General features: G+C 40.5%; 1 protein-coding gene across 1 annotated transcript in view; it reads right to left on the reverse strand.

The window, feature by feature from the left end:
• Positions 1-396: 396 nt before the first annotated feature.
• The window catches only part of LOC147024713 (beta-1,3-galactosyltransferase 2-like), a 45,569-nt gene continuing 29,925 nt past the window's right edge, over positions 397-16,040 (reverse strand). Inside the window, exons 2-3 of the mRNA XM_085884916.1 lie at positions 8,840-9,511; positions 397-3,688 (exon numbers count right to left, since the gene is read on the reverse strand). Of these exons, the coding sequence (XP_085741042.1) occupies positions 3,208-3,688; positions 8,840-9,402 (1,044 nt within the window). The 5' untranslated portion in view covers positions 9,403-9,511 and the 3' untranslated portion in view covers positions 397-3,207. The remainder of the gene's footprint in view (positions 3,689-8,839; positions 9,512-16,040) is intronic.

The following is a 16,040-nucleotide window of genomic DNA, read 5'->3' on the forward strand; positions in this document are numbered from 1 at the left end:
AATTGTATTGCAATGCGGCAATTTTCTAATGACATAATCTGTCCCAAAATTATTTGTGTGCATGCAGAGAAACCCCGTAGCCTGGTGTTGGCTTAGTGGTTTGGGTGGCGGCTTGGGATCCTAGGGTCCTGAGTTCAAGCCCCGTTGGCCATTGAATTCTGAATTAATATACACCAGGAGGTTGATTCAGCCTGTCATCCTTCCGAGGTCGGCAAAATGAGTACCAGGGTACTGGTAAGGAGGACACTGCATCAGCGGCATCGCCGCATCCCAACCAATGATGCAACCAGCAGTCACAGGCTGCACGAGAGAGAGAGAGAGAGAGAGAGAGAGAGAGAGAGAGAGAGAGAGAGAGAGAGAGAGAGAGAGAGAGAGAGAGAGAGAGAGAGAGAAAGAAAAGAGCGAGAGAGGGAGAGAGAGGGAGAGAGAAACAGCGGCCATTAGGGCATGGTGAAATACATTGTGCATGAGGTAGGATTGTTCGGTAAAATGGCTGACAAAACTTCTATAATAATTCGAAAATATTTGGAAAAGTACATAAGAGAAAGGGTGTGCTTCTGCACAAGGAACGAGTAGGAGAACTTTCTCAACTCGCCGACAGGAATGAGATCTTACAGCTGACTATATTGCAGACTTCCGATGCCGTGGACTCGTGCAAGGCCTGAATAATTGTGAAAGGGCATGTGCTACTCCAACTCTCGAACATTGCTGCCAATGAGTGGACATTTAACTTTGCCTCCTGTGAAAATGGCAGGCTTGGTGATTTATTTAATGGACATCTGAAATTGGAAAAATGATGCTGTATGTCATTACCAACAAAGTAATGCTGACCAACAATTCGACAAAGGACATCTTGACAACATGAAAATACATAAAGTTTGTGCAAGCTATTATTTATGTGAAATGTACGAGCAATTGGAAGGTCATATTGTTGCAAATTTGGAAGCTTACTGCACTCAACAGCCAGGTCCTATAGATCAGCTATATCGGTAAGTATGTGTTTCTAGTTAGAGTCCCGTCCTATGTTTAATGGGTGATTAATTGTATGTGCACTGTTAATTATTTTGATAGGTAGGATTTAAATTACCAACAACAACAACAACAACGACACCTGCCCTCACTTCCTTCCACCATCATCCACCGGCACCATTGCATGCGTGCATGTCAGCACGTACGTGGGCGGAGTCCAGTGTGCTAGGCGGGGTTTCTCTGGACGTTGGTGTGCTGGATTCGCCTCAAATATGGGCACAAGCATTACGCTCTGGCTTCACCCCAAATATGGGCACAAGTGTTACGCTCTGGCTTCGCCACAAATATGGGCCTACAGCGTTCCCTCTCTGCCCAATGAGGGAGTGGGATAAGAGAAGCACACATGGACTAAACGAGAGAGAGAGAGCGAGTTGAGAGTTGGCTTCTGATCATCGGACGTCTGGTGGTCTTCTGAAGCCAGTCGTCGCCTTCCTGGGGTCCCGCCAACAGAGCGTCTTCCCTTGTGGCCTGTGTGCCTGCGAGCCTGTCCCGCGAGGATCGCCTGCCTGGGCTTGGAGCGGAATTGTGCGGCGGGTTCGAGTCTTGCCACACCGGATCGTCGAAGACCGCATGAGGCGGAAAGGTCCAAGAATAGGCTCTGACCTCCAGCTCACCTTTCTTCAAGCTGGAGGCCTCCAATAAAGACCTGACGGGTCCATTTCTTTTTGGGTGTACGTGTGGGTGTGTGTGTTTGTGGCGCCAGTCTATTAAGTAAAACTGCATAAGTGCTTGTACATAAATTGCTGTTCCTTCATTATTCGGTTAACTCTGCCTTCTTGCGTGCTCCCCTGCCCATTATAAATAAATATTCCTTTTGTTAAATGTTCCAGCTCGTTTCTGTGTTTCTTTCATTGGCTTGGCACAGTGTGTTTTGAGAATTAGTAAGGCCGTTCGGGCTCGTAGATTGTTCATTTGGTCCGATGGGCCTTGGTAATCTCCGCTCGGGTTACACACGGTTCGGGCTCGGTTACAGCTCATTCCGCTCGAGGTCCGTTGAGGGTGTGAATTCCCTGGTAGCTTTGTCCGTGTGGGTAATTAGGTATATTGAAGTTTGGCAATTGACCCTACCCCACGCGGTCGAATTATTGGCGATTCATGGTCCAGTAAGGGACCCGTGCCTTTCGGACACAATTCCGGTGTGTTCGGTGGAGCCGACTCGACTGCTCCCTCTTGCAAGTGCGATCGCCACCGATACCTGGCCCTGCAGCAATATCTGGGGCTTGAAAATGCACAGGGTAAGTTTAAAATAATTTTTTGAAATTATGACACCATTCAGCAAGTTGTGTGGGGAGGCGAGGTTGGAGTTGGAGATGTGAGGGCTGTTATAAATATATTGTTTGTTTGGTTCCAGGTCCACAAGAGAAATTATACTAAATGGGAGGAACTCGACCCGTCTCATCCACGGATATTTCTCAAATTTTCCGTCAGTTTGATTTGAATCCAGGAACACAAGAATTATGGTGAACCATTTCAAAATTGCCAATCTTTTGTTTAAATGCTAAAAATTATGTGAATAAACGATTTGACAAACAAATTTCGTCAAAGCAACTGCATGTTAAAATTGCCCATGATAGCAGAAGCAAATCACTGAAACCATGTGCATGCTCAAAAGTCCTTATTTGTGTTCATACATCATTTCAAAAGTCCTGTATTGCTGAAAGTGTGACCCGTTTCTTTGTAGGCAATGGTGGATGCATCTACATGTGTTTCGAAACACTCACCGTACTTCTTCAGCCTGAATAACATGGATAGCCTCTGAAATTTTAGCCTTCAGCTCTTCTCTGTCGCATGGTCATTGTTTGCATAGACCGTGGTTTTGAGTTTTCCCAACAGATCAAAGTCTGGAGTGGTTGAGTTGGGAGAACGAAGAAGTAGCCTTAACAGCGAGAAGTGATGCGATGTTTAAAAACGACTGACTGCAGGCTTTCTTGCATCTGCTGCTGTGTGCAGTTGAACCATCCATCTCATTTCTCCTCTTCAGTTAGCTTTTTGAAAAACTTCTGCAGAATATCATTAATGTACCATCTGGAATTTTAATTTTAAGATTAACAAACAATTAAAACACAAGTATTTCACTCAGTGCACCATTATTTTGAAACACCCTAAAGTCACCCCTAAATATGACACGTTCTATCATGAAACATCCTGTTGGAACCGATCCGACTGAACCTAAAATGACTAACATTGTTCCCCGAAGCTTCTCCTTACACCTTCCCAAAACAACAACAGCTGATTAGGTGAAACACCATGAGATGTGATAATCCGTCTGTAAACACAGGGCGTATATTGAACAAAGCTAATGTGGAAAAGTCCTTGCTTTGGAGGCCAATGTGGTTTTATACCCAATTTGTTAAGGCACAGACCCAGGAAAACGTCTTCAAGTTCAATGTATGAGACATTTGGAGCGACTTGTAAAATCTTTGAGGCGAGGTCTGTTGAAAAAATATACGTTGTTCCAGAGCAGAATGGTGGGTACCTGTTTGAAGGATATACATCTTCCGAAACATACCACTTGTTATTGACGTTGCGGATAGGACTGTAACCTTCCATGTAGAAACCCGTTAAATACTCCGAACGAAGAGGGAGGTCTGGTCGAAGGACAATTTCCACAAGGTTTTCTGGGTTTAAAAACATGTCACTGTCGACTTTGAGGGCGTAACTGTGTGGGAGGGAGGAGGATTAAAAGGGTGGAGAGGGGTGGTCAACAAGAGACAAATGCCATAATTAACCTCCGCCATCAAAGATGGACGGAGGTTACTGTTTTCACCCCTGTCTGTTTGTTTGTTTGTTTGTGAACAGTATTTTGGAAAAACTCCTCGACGGATTTCGACGAAACTTGGTGGGGGGATTCGGTATGGTCCAAGGATCATGCCATTAGATTTTGGACTTGGTCCAAAGTCCAATATGGCCGCTATGGCGGCCATTTTGAAAATATATTTGAATTTTTGTTTTTGTATTTCTTCATGTTTTAAGTGATTTCCAACCAAAAAAAAAAAAATTTGTTAGAGAAGAAAAAAAACAGAAAATTTTGCAACTTTTTTTCAAAAAAAATTTCGATCGTATTTGAAAAATATTTGAATTTTTTTTTGCATTTCTACATGTTTTAAGTGATTTCGAACCCCCCCAAAAAATTGTTAGAGAAAAAAAAAATTTGCACCTTTTTCTTCCAAAAAATTTCGATTTTATTGTTTTGGCATTTCTACATGCGCGTCGATCTAGTTTAGTTTATTCAATCGTGGTTCAGTAGAGTCTGATCCGTTTTGACCTACAATCAATAGGATATCAGGTTCACTTAAGTGACCCAGCAGGATTGGCGGTGGAGGTTTTGCACTCTACCGAGTGCTCCCCCTCTAGTTCTTGTTGTCATCATCAGTACAAATATTCATCCGTTATTTATTTATCAGTGCATCAACCAAAACATTTCCAAAACGAAAAAAAAAGCTTCTCAGGAACCCCTCTGAATCGCCTAGATATCCGAATTGTATTATTTTTCACAAACGATTGAAAACTTCCATATTTCCGTCAGGGTTCGTAGGATAGCTGAGAGATGTGCAATTTTTACCTCTGCCACTGAAGGTGAAGGAGGTTATGTTTTCACCCCTCTCTGTCTTTATCTGTCTGTCTATTTGTCTGTATTAAGAATATTTCAAAAGGTTGCGGACGGATCTGGATGAAATTTGGTGGGCAGGTTCGATGTGTGACAAGGAAGAACTGATTAGATTTTGTTGAAGATCCGGTCCGGATCCGACAACTTGAATTTTTTAAGTGATTGTTCACCATTCAGAGATCGGGGGAAAATGATATTTCGCGTGATATTTCAAAAAGCTGTGGACGGATTTGAATGAAACTGTGGACACGTTGCGTGTGTGACGAGGAAGAAATGATTCGATTTTGGTGAAGATCAGAATCCAGATCCGATAATTACCACCACCACTGAAGATGAAGGACGTCATGTTGTTTCTGTCTGTTTGTTTCCACCCCTTTCTGATTCCTGATTCCTGTCGTCTGATTCCACACCTTTCTGTCTGTTTGTTACTTGCAAAATCGAAGATTTTTCAAGTATATTGCTCTCCCCTCTGGGCTGGTGCTCCTTCATCTCACTTTCTCGGCTTCACGTTGTGGAATCAAAGGCATTTAGGATCGTTGGTATCTCCTGTGATGAGGCTGAGACTTTAGGCCTCTCACTCTTTCACCACAGGTAGGTCGGTGATCTTTCTGTCTTCTGCCATCTCCTCTCCGGTCCCGCCCCCCACCCCCCGCTCTGTCTGCGATATGTAACCACAATATTTCCGCAAGGCACTCAAGGTCCGCCAACAACCCCCTTCTGGTAAAACTACAAAAATCACGAATCACTGCTCTCCTTCACTCCTTCTTTCCTCTTTTTCCCCACCTCTGGTAAAAACTCCCAAACTCTCTTCAATCCCATTCTTCCCTCCAGGCCTTCAAAATAGCTGTTCACCACCACCTCTTATCATCCCCCATCCAAAACCTCGATCTTTTCTACCCCCGTTAATCCACCCCAATCCCACCTCCTTCAAATTTTTCAAATTCCCTTGTTTTCCCTGCTTTCAAATTCCTTCAAATTCCCTGATTCAAATTCCTTCAAATTCCCTGCTTTCAAATTCCCTGCTTTCCTTCCTGAAAGTCCCTGTAATGTCCATCTTGTATTCCCCATGTTCCCCGCCCCATCCCTCTCCCTTCCACAGATCTCCTAATGTCTGTTCCCCACTGTTTTGTCCTTCCCTCTCCCGCCCCTCTTGTCTCATGCCTCCCTTGCTGTGTGTTGTGTGTGAGCTCTCATACGAGCCTCGACAAGGTATACAAAAAACGAAAAAGTCGATTTTGTTATTCTGTCTGTTGGCTGCTCTTAGAGCACCCTTATTCTGGACATTTCCATCTGTCTGTCTGTCCGCGAAACTTTGGTCAAGCCTAGGGGCTAAACCACTCAACCGATTCCAATGAAACTTGGTAGGTAGGACCAATATTTCTGGGAATTGTGTGCCTTCGAATATGGGACCCCGGGCCCAAGCAACGGCATAGCAACGGCCCTTTAAAGTGGTCAAAAAATATCGAAAAATCGAAGCTTAGAGTTCTGTGCGCAATCTATCGAGCTCCCTTCATGCCAATTTTCAGCCCTAACAAAAAATATTTGTAGGAGGAGATAGGTTTTGGGCGAGTACATGTTGAACATTTCAGAAACGGTTAATTGCGAATATCTCTAAGAGAAAGAGTCTGATTTTGATGAAACTTGGGTGAAATGTGTACAATGTGGCGAGCATGTACACAAAAATGAATGGTTACTATGCACATCTCCGTTGCTTAGCAACAGCTAAAATACTTTATCGTACATCGTACACTTATTGTGGACTGTACAAAAAAATCAATACCTCCGAAACTGGACCTCCGAGGGACCTGTTTTTTTTGTGCCCAAGGAGAATGTGTTACAGCATCATATAAAAAAATAAAATCTTAAGCGGATCGATAAATGGAATTACCAGGACTGCCATTTGTTAGAGTCTCTTTGGAAACATGCCTGAAATTTCACAAGGCAGGTTTCTGGGCGTAAACTAAGAGGGCTGTGATAATCATATTTATTGTGCTAAATTGATTGATAGTATGTACATGAATATCGGCTTGTCACGTCGGCCAGCTTTCCATCTAAAGCGAGCAGCCATGTCGCCTACCGGCTTGTTTGTCTGTCTGTCTGTCTGTCCGTCTGTCTATTTATCGCCATCAGTTCACAATTTTAAACCGATCTTCAGGAAACTTCACCACATGGTAGATTTTGTCATCAGGAAGAAGACTATTGTTTTTGAGATAAAAAGGTCAACATAGGCCCAAGGTCAACAACTAAGGTGGTGTTTCTAAATTCCTCAATTTTCATCCCATTGGCTTGAAATTTTACAGAGGATTTATATTTCACATCACTGAATTCAACCACCAATTATTTTTGAGGTCAGCATCGGCCAAAAGGACAACATGGGCCAAAATTCTAAAAATGGCAATTTTCATCCAATTGACTTGAAATTTGATGAGGATTTATATTTCAGGTCACTGAATTCAACTAGCCAATTATTTTTGAGGTCAACATCGGCCAAAGGTCAACAACTAAGGTTGAATTTCTAAAATCCTAAATTTTCATCTGATTGACTTGAAATTTGAAGAGGATTTATATTTAAAACAATTATTTTTGAAATCCACACCGACAAAAAGGTCAACAAATGCCAAAAGTCCGCAACTTAGTTGAGATTTATAAAATCCTCAATTTTCATCTGATTGACTTGAAATTTGAAGAGGATTTATATTTAAAACAATTATTTGTGAAATCCACACCGACAAAAAGGTCAACAAATGCCAAAAGTCCGCAACTTAGTTGAGATTTATAAAATCCTCAATTTTCATCTGATTGATGTGAAATTTGAAGAGGATTTATATTTCAGGCCACTGATTTCAACCACCAATTGTTTTTGAGGTCAAATTTGTTTTATGGCTTTTTCAAGTATCATGCTCTGCACGACATCATCTTCTCGTCTGTCTGTTTTTCTGTCTAACTTTGTGTGGGATATCTCAAAACGTTGTGGACAGATCCTGATGAAATTTGGTGGGCATGTTGGGTATGTGAAAAGGACGAACTGATTAGACTTTGGTGAAGATCTGCGTCTGGAAATGATAATTATTTAATTTTTAAAGTGATTCTTCACCATTGAGAGATAGGGCCAATAACGATATAGTGCTGTTTAGCATGATATTTCAAAAATGTTTGGGGCTCAATATGTTCTCGTGGATCAGGCATTATGTGGCGGATGTATGCACTCTTGCGAGTACCCTTCGAGTTTCTCCTTGTGTTATCCATTAAATTATGAGCATCACATCACACAAATACGTGACACGTGCCAGGGTCGAAACCTTTTGAAAGACTTTGGTATAACCCTGCCAGGACAGAAATCCAACTGCCAACCTACCAGACTCAGAGTGGATGCTCGAACAACCATACCACAGAGAATGGTTACATTTATATTCCTAATATGCAATTGACCAGACTCGTTCACAAAAAATATTCATGTTCATGTACACGACCTTTTTCTTGCGAATGCAGATGCATCTCCGACAGGATTGCATTGTGAACCAATGTAATGTTACCACGTTATCAGAACAACACACAATTTAAATTCAGATAAAAGGGTGAAAGTTTGGCAATAACTTTAAACCATTCCTAATGTTCCATCATGAGATTCTAAAAAGGATGCATATATCATATACAACGGGGATCCAGACAAGCATCACCCTCCATCAGGGTCATATGATTTGCAATTGCTTTGTGGGACACATCAACAACCAAGACCTTTTTTAGTTGTGACAACTCTGGAGCATCATCTGTAAATGTGGTTTCTGGCTCTGTGGTTATCATCAGCACATAGTAGATTCCCCATTCTTTGAGAGTTGGTCATGTGCCTTCAGACATTATATCAGATTCAAGACACCTTTACTCTTGCAAGTTCAGGAACTATCTGCCACAACGGATATTTCCATGTGGATTCTGACCAACAGGATGTATTTGGCATACACCATCCTGCTGCTGGAGGTCGAAACAAACAGAACTGGAGATGGAGCCTGGACAATTACAATTCAAACGACATAAGATTTTCTGACTTTGTGCCAGTTAAAAAAGCAGATCCTGCTCTACTCTACAGGATATGTCTTATTAGTATTACAGTATTTCTCTCTGGTTGCCACCATCAATAGTCGCAGCTGCAGCAAGTAACAGATTGACAGAATATAAAATTTGAGAAACAGAAAAATGGACCCTCACCTTGCCTGTGGACAGAAGTCAACCACCCACTGTAGACCCATCATTGTTTTAAGTGTCAGGTTCCTATATGTGTCCAAAAAATCCTGTTGCACAATATCTTGGTATTCCTTACTTTCCTTTTCAATTTCCTCCTGCACTTGGCTGCTTAACCTTCCAAGCAAGAATACACGCGTGATGTTTACCTCAAAGGCATTGCCTGAAAGGTTTACCTGGACCCTGTGAACGCCGCCCCAAGTCTTCCGAATGACATTCCGAACTTCCTTTTCTCGGTTTCTCGAAATCACAAGCAAAACCAAAAAGGGGTTTTCGTTTTTGCACTTTTCTTTCTCATTAATGAGGTAGTCATGGTGAAACATAGACTGCACTGACTCAGCATCTGGAGAGTAAATATTCTTCAAAAATGGGAATGGATTTTGATGGAAAATTGGAATCTTGGATCGTTTCATAAAATCAAAGAGTCGCCATTGATGTAGCAAAAGTGTCACAGATGCCAGTGCCAACAGACCAAAACAAAACATGAGTGTTGCATTTTTTGGAGTCCAAAAGATCTTCCTGCTATTCATGGTAGAACGTAATATCACTGTGGAAATTTGAAATACAAATGACTGGTTTTTTACAGATATGAATGACTTTGGGTTCCAAGATGTTCAGAATCTTCTTGGTGTTCAGGTTCTAAAAGAGAACAGAAAAAGAGAGGTTTAATATTTCACCATCATCATACCTCCAAACAAATGGTCACAAAGGAGTATTCAAAAGGTTAAAAGGTATAACTATCAGAAGAAACATTGTACAGTCACATGATCTTTCATTTATTGATGAAGATTTGCAATGGGAATCTTATGTGTCAAAGCAGCTGATATCTCAAAGCAGTTAAATCATGGGTATGTTGTTGAAATATCATGTTGAAAAGCTCATGGGGCGCCTAAATGTTGCTACAGCGGTAACATCGGCCAATCGGCCCTGATACACCAAGCCGGATCAAGGGCCTATTTGTACCTTTACCTACTGTTGCTCAATTTGGTTCGTCCGAGGTCGTTGAGTATCACACCGATTACTTCTCCCACCAAACCACTCAAAGTGGTGACTTAGAGCGGTTCATCAAACTCAGTGAGGGAGGGGTTTTGTCTCGGATGCTGATCTTCGCACCAAATCTGTCCATTGTGGAATATATTAACCATATGGTTTTACGATCATGGTGACTCAACAAACTCAAATGAGACCCAGTTCATTCATGTGTGTATTCAGAGAGGGGAAGGTGACCAGGAAACACACAAACATTTTACATCCTAACTTATTTATAAATATCAGAAGCATGCACCCCCAGGCTCTCGTATGGATGGAAAGCCCTTTACAAAAACTACTGTCTTAACGGGCTCACAAACACATCACATAAGATGGACCAGGAGAGAGATATGAGATGGGAAAAAACAGGAGCTGGCGCAGTGAGGTTCTTTCTGTACAACCGTGTCTCTCAGTCTGATATTGGGAGCCATGCATGTGTAAAAGCAATGTGCAGCCCGCTGTCCGTGTTCAGGTGAGAGGTGAGAAGCAATCATGCCAGTACCCAGATTGGCTCTCTGCGCAGCACGTACTAGACCTTGCATCAAACTGGAACCACAGAAACTCCTCAGATGACGACCACCTGAACAAACTGACCATCCTCACCAATGTACGTGAGCGTTATCAACATCTGGGACGCCCCATCTTGTGATGTTGCCCCGCCATGTCTGCCCCACAGCAATTGGTGGACTGAACTTAAATGTTAAGGGAATTCCCTCCCCGAAGCCTCTTGACTCATCCCACGTGTTCTAGGCACGGGTGTGGGATGAACATCCCTCTGGTGCCTCTCGGGCTGCGCTTAGGTGTGGCTGGTATTTTGCTAAAAACCAAACACCTCTTGGACCAGGAGAGAGAGAGAGAAAGAGATGAGATGTTGCAAGGCTGGATTCACAAAGCACATATCTGACAGATTACAAAGGAAAGAAGAAGAAAAAGGGTTTCAAGGGGAAGCGGTTTTCCAAACAAACATTCGGGATGAAGGACTACAGCTTTCCATTCAAATATCGATGCATCATCCTTTATCACAATTAAATTCCCTCACTCTTTTGCTAACACATGTACCTCACTCAATGTGGGAATAACTATTTCCAAGCTCTGAAATATTAATCCCAAGAAGCCATTTCCACAACAATATGATAGACAAAGAATGAGAAGGGAGTCTGTAGTAAATTATGAGTAATTAATTTTCAAAACATAATTGCAGGTGAAGGATATTAGGAAAGTGGGCAATGATTTGGTGTGAGGAGAGATGAGCAAATAGGAATTCAAAGTACGTCTGAGGGAAGATCCGTTGGGGGGAAGAGCGAGTTAAAAGACAATGAGACCCAGAGATTAACCTTCATCGCAGGAGAATCCAATGATTTTGACCACCAATGACATCATCGTTATAAACCTAAAAACCACATGGGGTGTTCATGCCATGACCCGTTTCATTTTTATTTTTTTCGTTGAGTGGTTTCAGAGGAAAAGATGCACAATTTTTTTTCGCTTTAATCCAATATGGCTGCCATACCATGTGACCTATGACATCAGAGTTATCAATGAAATATTCTCGACGGGAAGTCCGTCCTATGTTTGAGGCTTCACATTGATTGAACAAGTGGTTGCAGAAAAAACATTTTAAAAGCGAAAATATATGGACACAGTCACAGACAAGGGCATTGCAATAATCTCACATCCCATTCAGGGGGAGACTAAATGACATGGGTTTTCTGGTTCCTGGTCGAATCATTTCAGAGAAAATAATCAGAAACGGATGGCTGCTTCGATCGTTCCCGAAAATAGAAATAAACAAGTCTGAAGACGTCGATTGTTCACGAGCGGTATTTGACGATGTAGATTGTTTGAGAAGTCAAGGATGAGAGACAATGTGATAATGTTTGACCAAGTTATAAAAATGATCAACACGATGTGGTCCGAGTGACGGGTTATTAGCTGCAAAATGTCGAAAAACCGGTTTCGTTCAACAACTTCAAAAATTTGACCTTTGCATAACCTTTAAAGGTCATAAAACAATGTTGTGGACATTAAAATAAGGAAACAGGATACGTGCTATAGCTTATTGGAGTTAGTTCGTCGAAGAAGGTCGAAAACCCAGTTCGATTACCACAACTTCGAAAATTTGACCTATGTGAACTTTAAAGGTCAAAGGTCGAGGATTATGACCTTTGGTGCAAAACTTCCTCTGGAACATTCCAGGAACAATAAAACGTCATATAGGCTATATGGCATTTCGCACTCCTCGGATTATATATCCATCCTTTGATGAAATTGGCGTAAAAACAAACTTGAAGGGGGCGCCACGGGCAAGGTGTTCGAGGTAGAGCAAAATGGTTTCAAGACTTTAGGTGGGGAATAACCTCAAGATTATGCATTAAAAATATTGTCATCCTCACTCTCAAAGTTTGGGCGGTCGTATGATTTTTATGTCAAAATTCGCAATTTTCTAAGTTTGTGACCTTGTGACCTTGTGACGAAAATGAAAAATCGAGCTCCGTGGGGCTATGCAGGTGCCATTGGGCTAACCAAATACCGAAACCCCTGCCAGATTCAACAAACCCCTCGGAAAAGATGGATTTTTATATCAAAATTCGCAATTTTATAAGTTCATGACCTTGTGACCTTGACCTTGGGACGAAAATGAAAAATCGAGCTCCGTGGGGCTATGCAGGTGCCATTGGGCTAACTAAATACCGAAACCCCTGTCAGATTCGACAAAACCCCTTGGAGAAGATGCAAATTGAAATTGGCTACCCCCTAAAACACGTTTTTTGGGCGTGGCTCTGCCCATAATGGGTGCACGACGCCCATTCTCAGGAAAACACAACTAGATCATGATATAAACCTCCCACCAAAATTTTATCAGGATCGGATCAAAACCCACGGAGCTATGCTCGGGACAGACAGACAGACAGACAGACAGACAGACATACAGACAGACACACACCAATAACGAATATATTGGTCACTTATATTTTTTCGTGAACCAAAAAACACAGGGGCAATACCCCATGGCACTCACCTTGTAGCGGCTGGATAAGATAACCAGGGAACCACTGGAAGGCATGGATGACCCACAAAATGTGTAACAGAAAATAAAGTAAATACAGATGGATTTTTTTTTTTATGCTGCAAACAAACTTTGCTGCATCATGGGTGATGAAGGTTGTCATCAAGTTTCATCAGAATTGTGTGTGTCGTTTTTCAGAAGAAACCAAATACCTCTTTACGGGGGCAACCCCCCCTCCCTCATAAACCCCCTCCGTAGACCCCCTCAGACCCAAATTTTTCTTTAATGCCATGAACAAACTTTGATACATCCCAGGTGATGAAGGTTGTGGTCAAGTTTCATTAGAATTGCGTGCGTATTTTCTGAGAAGAAAGCAAATAAGGGTCTTTGGGTTCTTAAGGGTCTAATATAATTCATACCTACTCATGTTCTGTGCAGACAAAACAAACAAACAAATGGACCCAAATGCAATACCTTCTCTTCTGGCGGGAACAATAACCCGGGTTTGAAGCGAAAATATGCCTACTGCCGATGTGTATATACGAGGGGTCCACATTGGAATGAAACAATTTTGAAGCCATATAACTTTTAATGCATAAATTTGAGAATGTTGAAAGTTGGACGGGAACCACACCATTTGTGTTTTGACGAGGAACCACCGACCCCAGGAGACCTGTATGCATGGATAAAGAAATTTGAGGAGACTGGCAGTGTTCTAAAACAGCATCGTGGATGAAAGCCCAGAACATCGGAGGATGATGTTGAATGCATACATGCTGCCTTCCACATAAGCCCAGGGAAGTGCATCTGTTGTCCCAGTCACAAACTGCAAATTCCACGTTAAACTGTGCATAAAATCGTGTGCATACGGCTGCAGCTCTATCCATATAAACTTCAACTGGTTCAGCAGTTAAGAGTGGATGATCACATCAAAAGGAGAAAGTATGCTTCGTATGTGCTCCACAGTCTGGTCAACAACCCTGAGTACCTGAACCGGGTCATGTTCTCCAACGAAGCAACATTTTACACATGTGGGCACGTTAGTAGGGTGAATATACTGATTCTGGCTCACTTTTCCCTATGTAAATGAATGGGGGATTTTCAGCGATTCCTTTTTTTTTCCCTAAAAATAAACCCCCTTTTTATCCCAAGGTATATTTATTTGTCTCCCCTTTTAACCTGGAGGTTGAACCTCATTGAATTGAACACCTGGGGGTTGAACAGCTCACTCATTGAACCTATAAAGATTTGTTCATTCTCAAATTCCTTCAATAGTTTAATTTTCTTTGCACAATAATCCCCATCTAAAATATTGAAAAACAAAACATTTGAATCTTTATATTTTTTAAGATACCCCTTTTGTGCTATTACGAAATGATAAACTTCTCTTAATGCTCTTGTTTGACCACCTCCTGAGCCACATATCATTTTGAGATTATAGTAAATTGTTTTTTCATTGTTCAATTGATAACCATCAAAGTTTTCAGTCCATTCAAGGATATTCATTTTTTTCTTTACATCCTCTAACTTACTAGTTTTTAAATTGATTCGCTTATTTGTTTTATTTACCTTTGTTTTAGTTATTTTTTCAATAAGACTTATTTGATATTTTTCACATTCATTATGTTTTCCATTTATACACCAAGACTGAGATTTTCTCCACTCTTTAGTTTGATTAATACTTGGTTTAACCATTTATATATTGCGAAAAAACGCGGCAGTAGCCCTTAAAAAACCCTAACCCATCTTCCCATTGTTAAAACACAATCTATTCTATTCACTCTATCATACAATATCCATATGGAACACAATCTATTCCATTATCTAAAATAAATCTCTTATCATCAAAGGCTCCTAATGCCTTTTTATTTACTTCTTCACTATATATGTTATGTTTATAACTTCTTATTGTATTCATTTTCCTATATTCTTCTTTCTTATTCATCAAACAATTATAACAATTTCTAAAAGTTATTGATTTCTTTATTACATATTTCTTTATTCCTTTTAACCTCTTATCAATCTGATCACCATACTTATAAGCATATGCCTTTGCTCTCAATCCAATAAACTCACTCATTACTTTTCCACCCAACTCATCCTTAAACTTACCAATAACCTTTTCATTCTTTTTGGAAAATAACTCACTCTTCTTGCTGAAATTACTTGTATCATATACTCCAATATTTTTCTTCATATCTTCATAAACATCATCAGTTTTTATATCTAGGATAAAACTATCAGTGTCCATATACAACAATGAAACATTTTCACCATACTCTTTCTTTAAGTCATTATACAAATAATCATACATCAATATCTTTGATAAATCAAGAACTGCTGTTCCAATATAAATTGGTTTATCCATTACAATACTTTCCTTTTTCATATGAATTGCAGAAAAGTTCTCTGAAAAAACCTCTTCTCTCTCAAAACTTGGTTTATTTATCAATCTCGAAGCTTCTTTCCAAGATGTTGCGAATCTAATGTTTTGCCTGTTTCTAACATTTTCCATAGTCTTTCCAAATACAGCATTATTTATTAATTTATAAAAGTCCCCTTCAAATTTTACTTTTGTATTTGCTCTCATATCTGTATTGAATTGAATATACTTTTTCACCCAAGGACTTTGTTTAAATTTTAAAACTCTATGAATTTTAGCTACTCTCAATCCTTCTCTCAAAAACTGTTTTAAGCTTCTCTGATGCAAAACATATCCCTCTTTATCATAGAATGTTGTTAATAACTTTTCTGTTGATTTACCTTTAATATTAAAACTTTTATGATAATCACTTAACCATTCTTTCTTTGGGGTTTCTTTCTCACATGCAAAAGGAAGATCTTTATGCTTATTATGAAGATCACTCGGGTACCTCAAATCAACTTCAAAATAATAACCTTCTTCTTCGTCATTCAATTCCTCTTGAGAAGAAATAACAATATTCATCAAAGCCTTTTCATAATCCTTTTCTTCCACCCACTCTAATTTACCATAAGGCAGAGATTGAGACATTGCCCATCCATACAAATTATTAGCATCAAAATACATCAAATAATTACTATCTTTTTCACTATCATAATTTGGAAGATATTTATTATTTGCTTTAGCATATCTTTTTGAACATACTTGTG

This window comes from Eptatretus burgeri, chromosome 6 (assembly GCF_056783735.1).
Source record: "Eptatretus burgeri isolate ZD-2024b chromosome 6, Ebu_testis_v1, whole genome shotgun sequence".
Classification (NCBI taxonomy): Eukaryota; Metazoa; Chordata; class Myxini; order Myxiniformes; family Myxinidae; genus Eptatretus; species Eptatretus burgeri.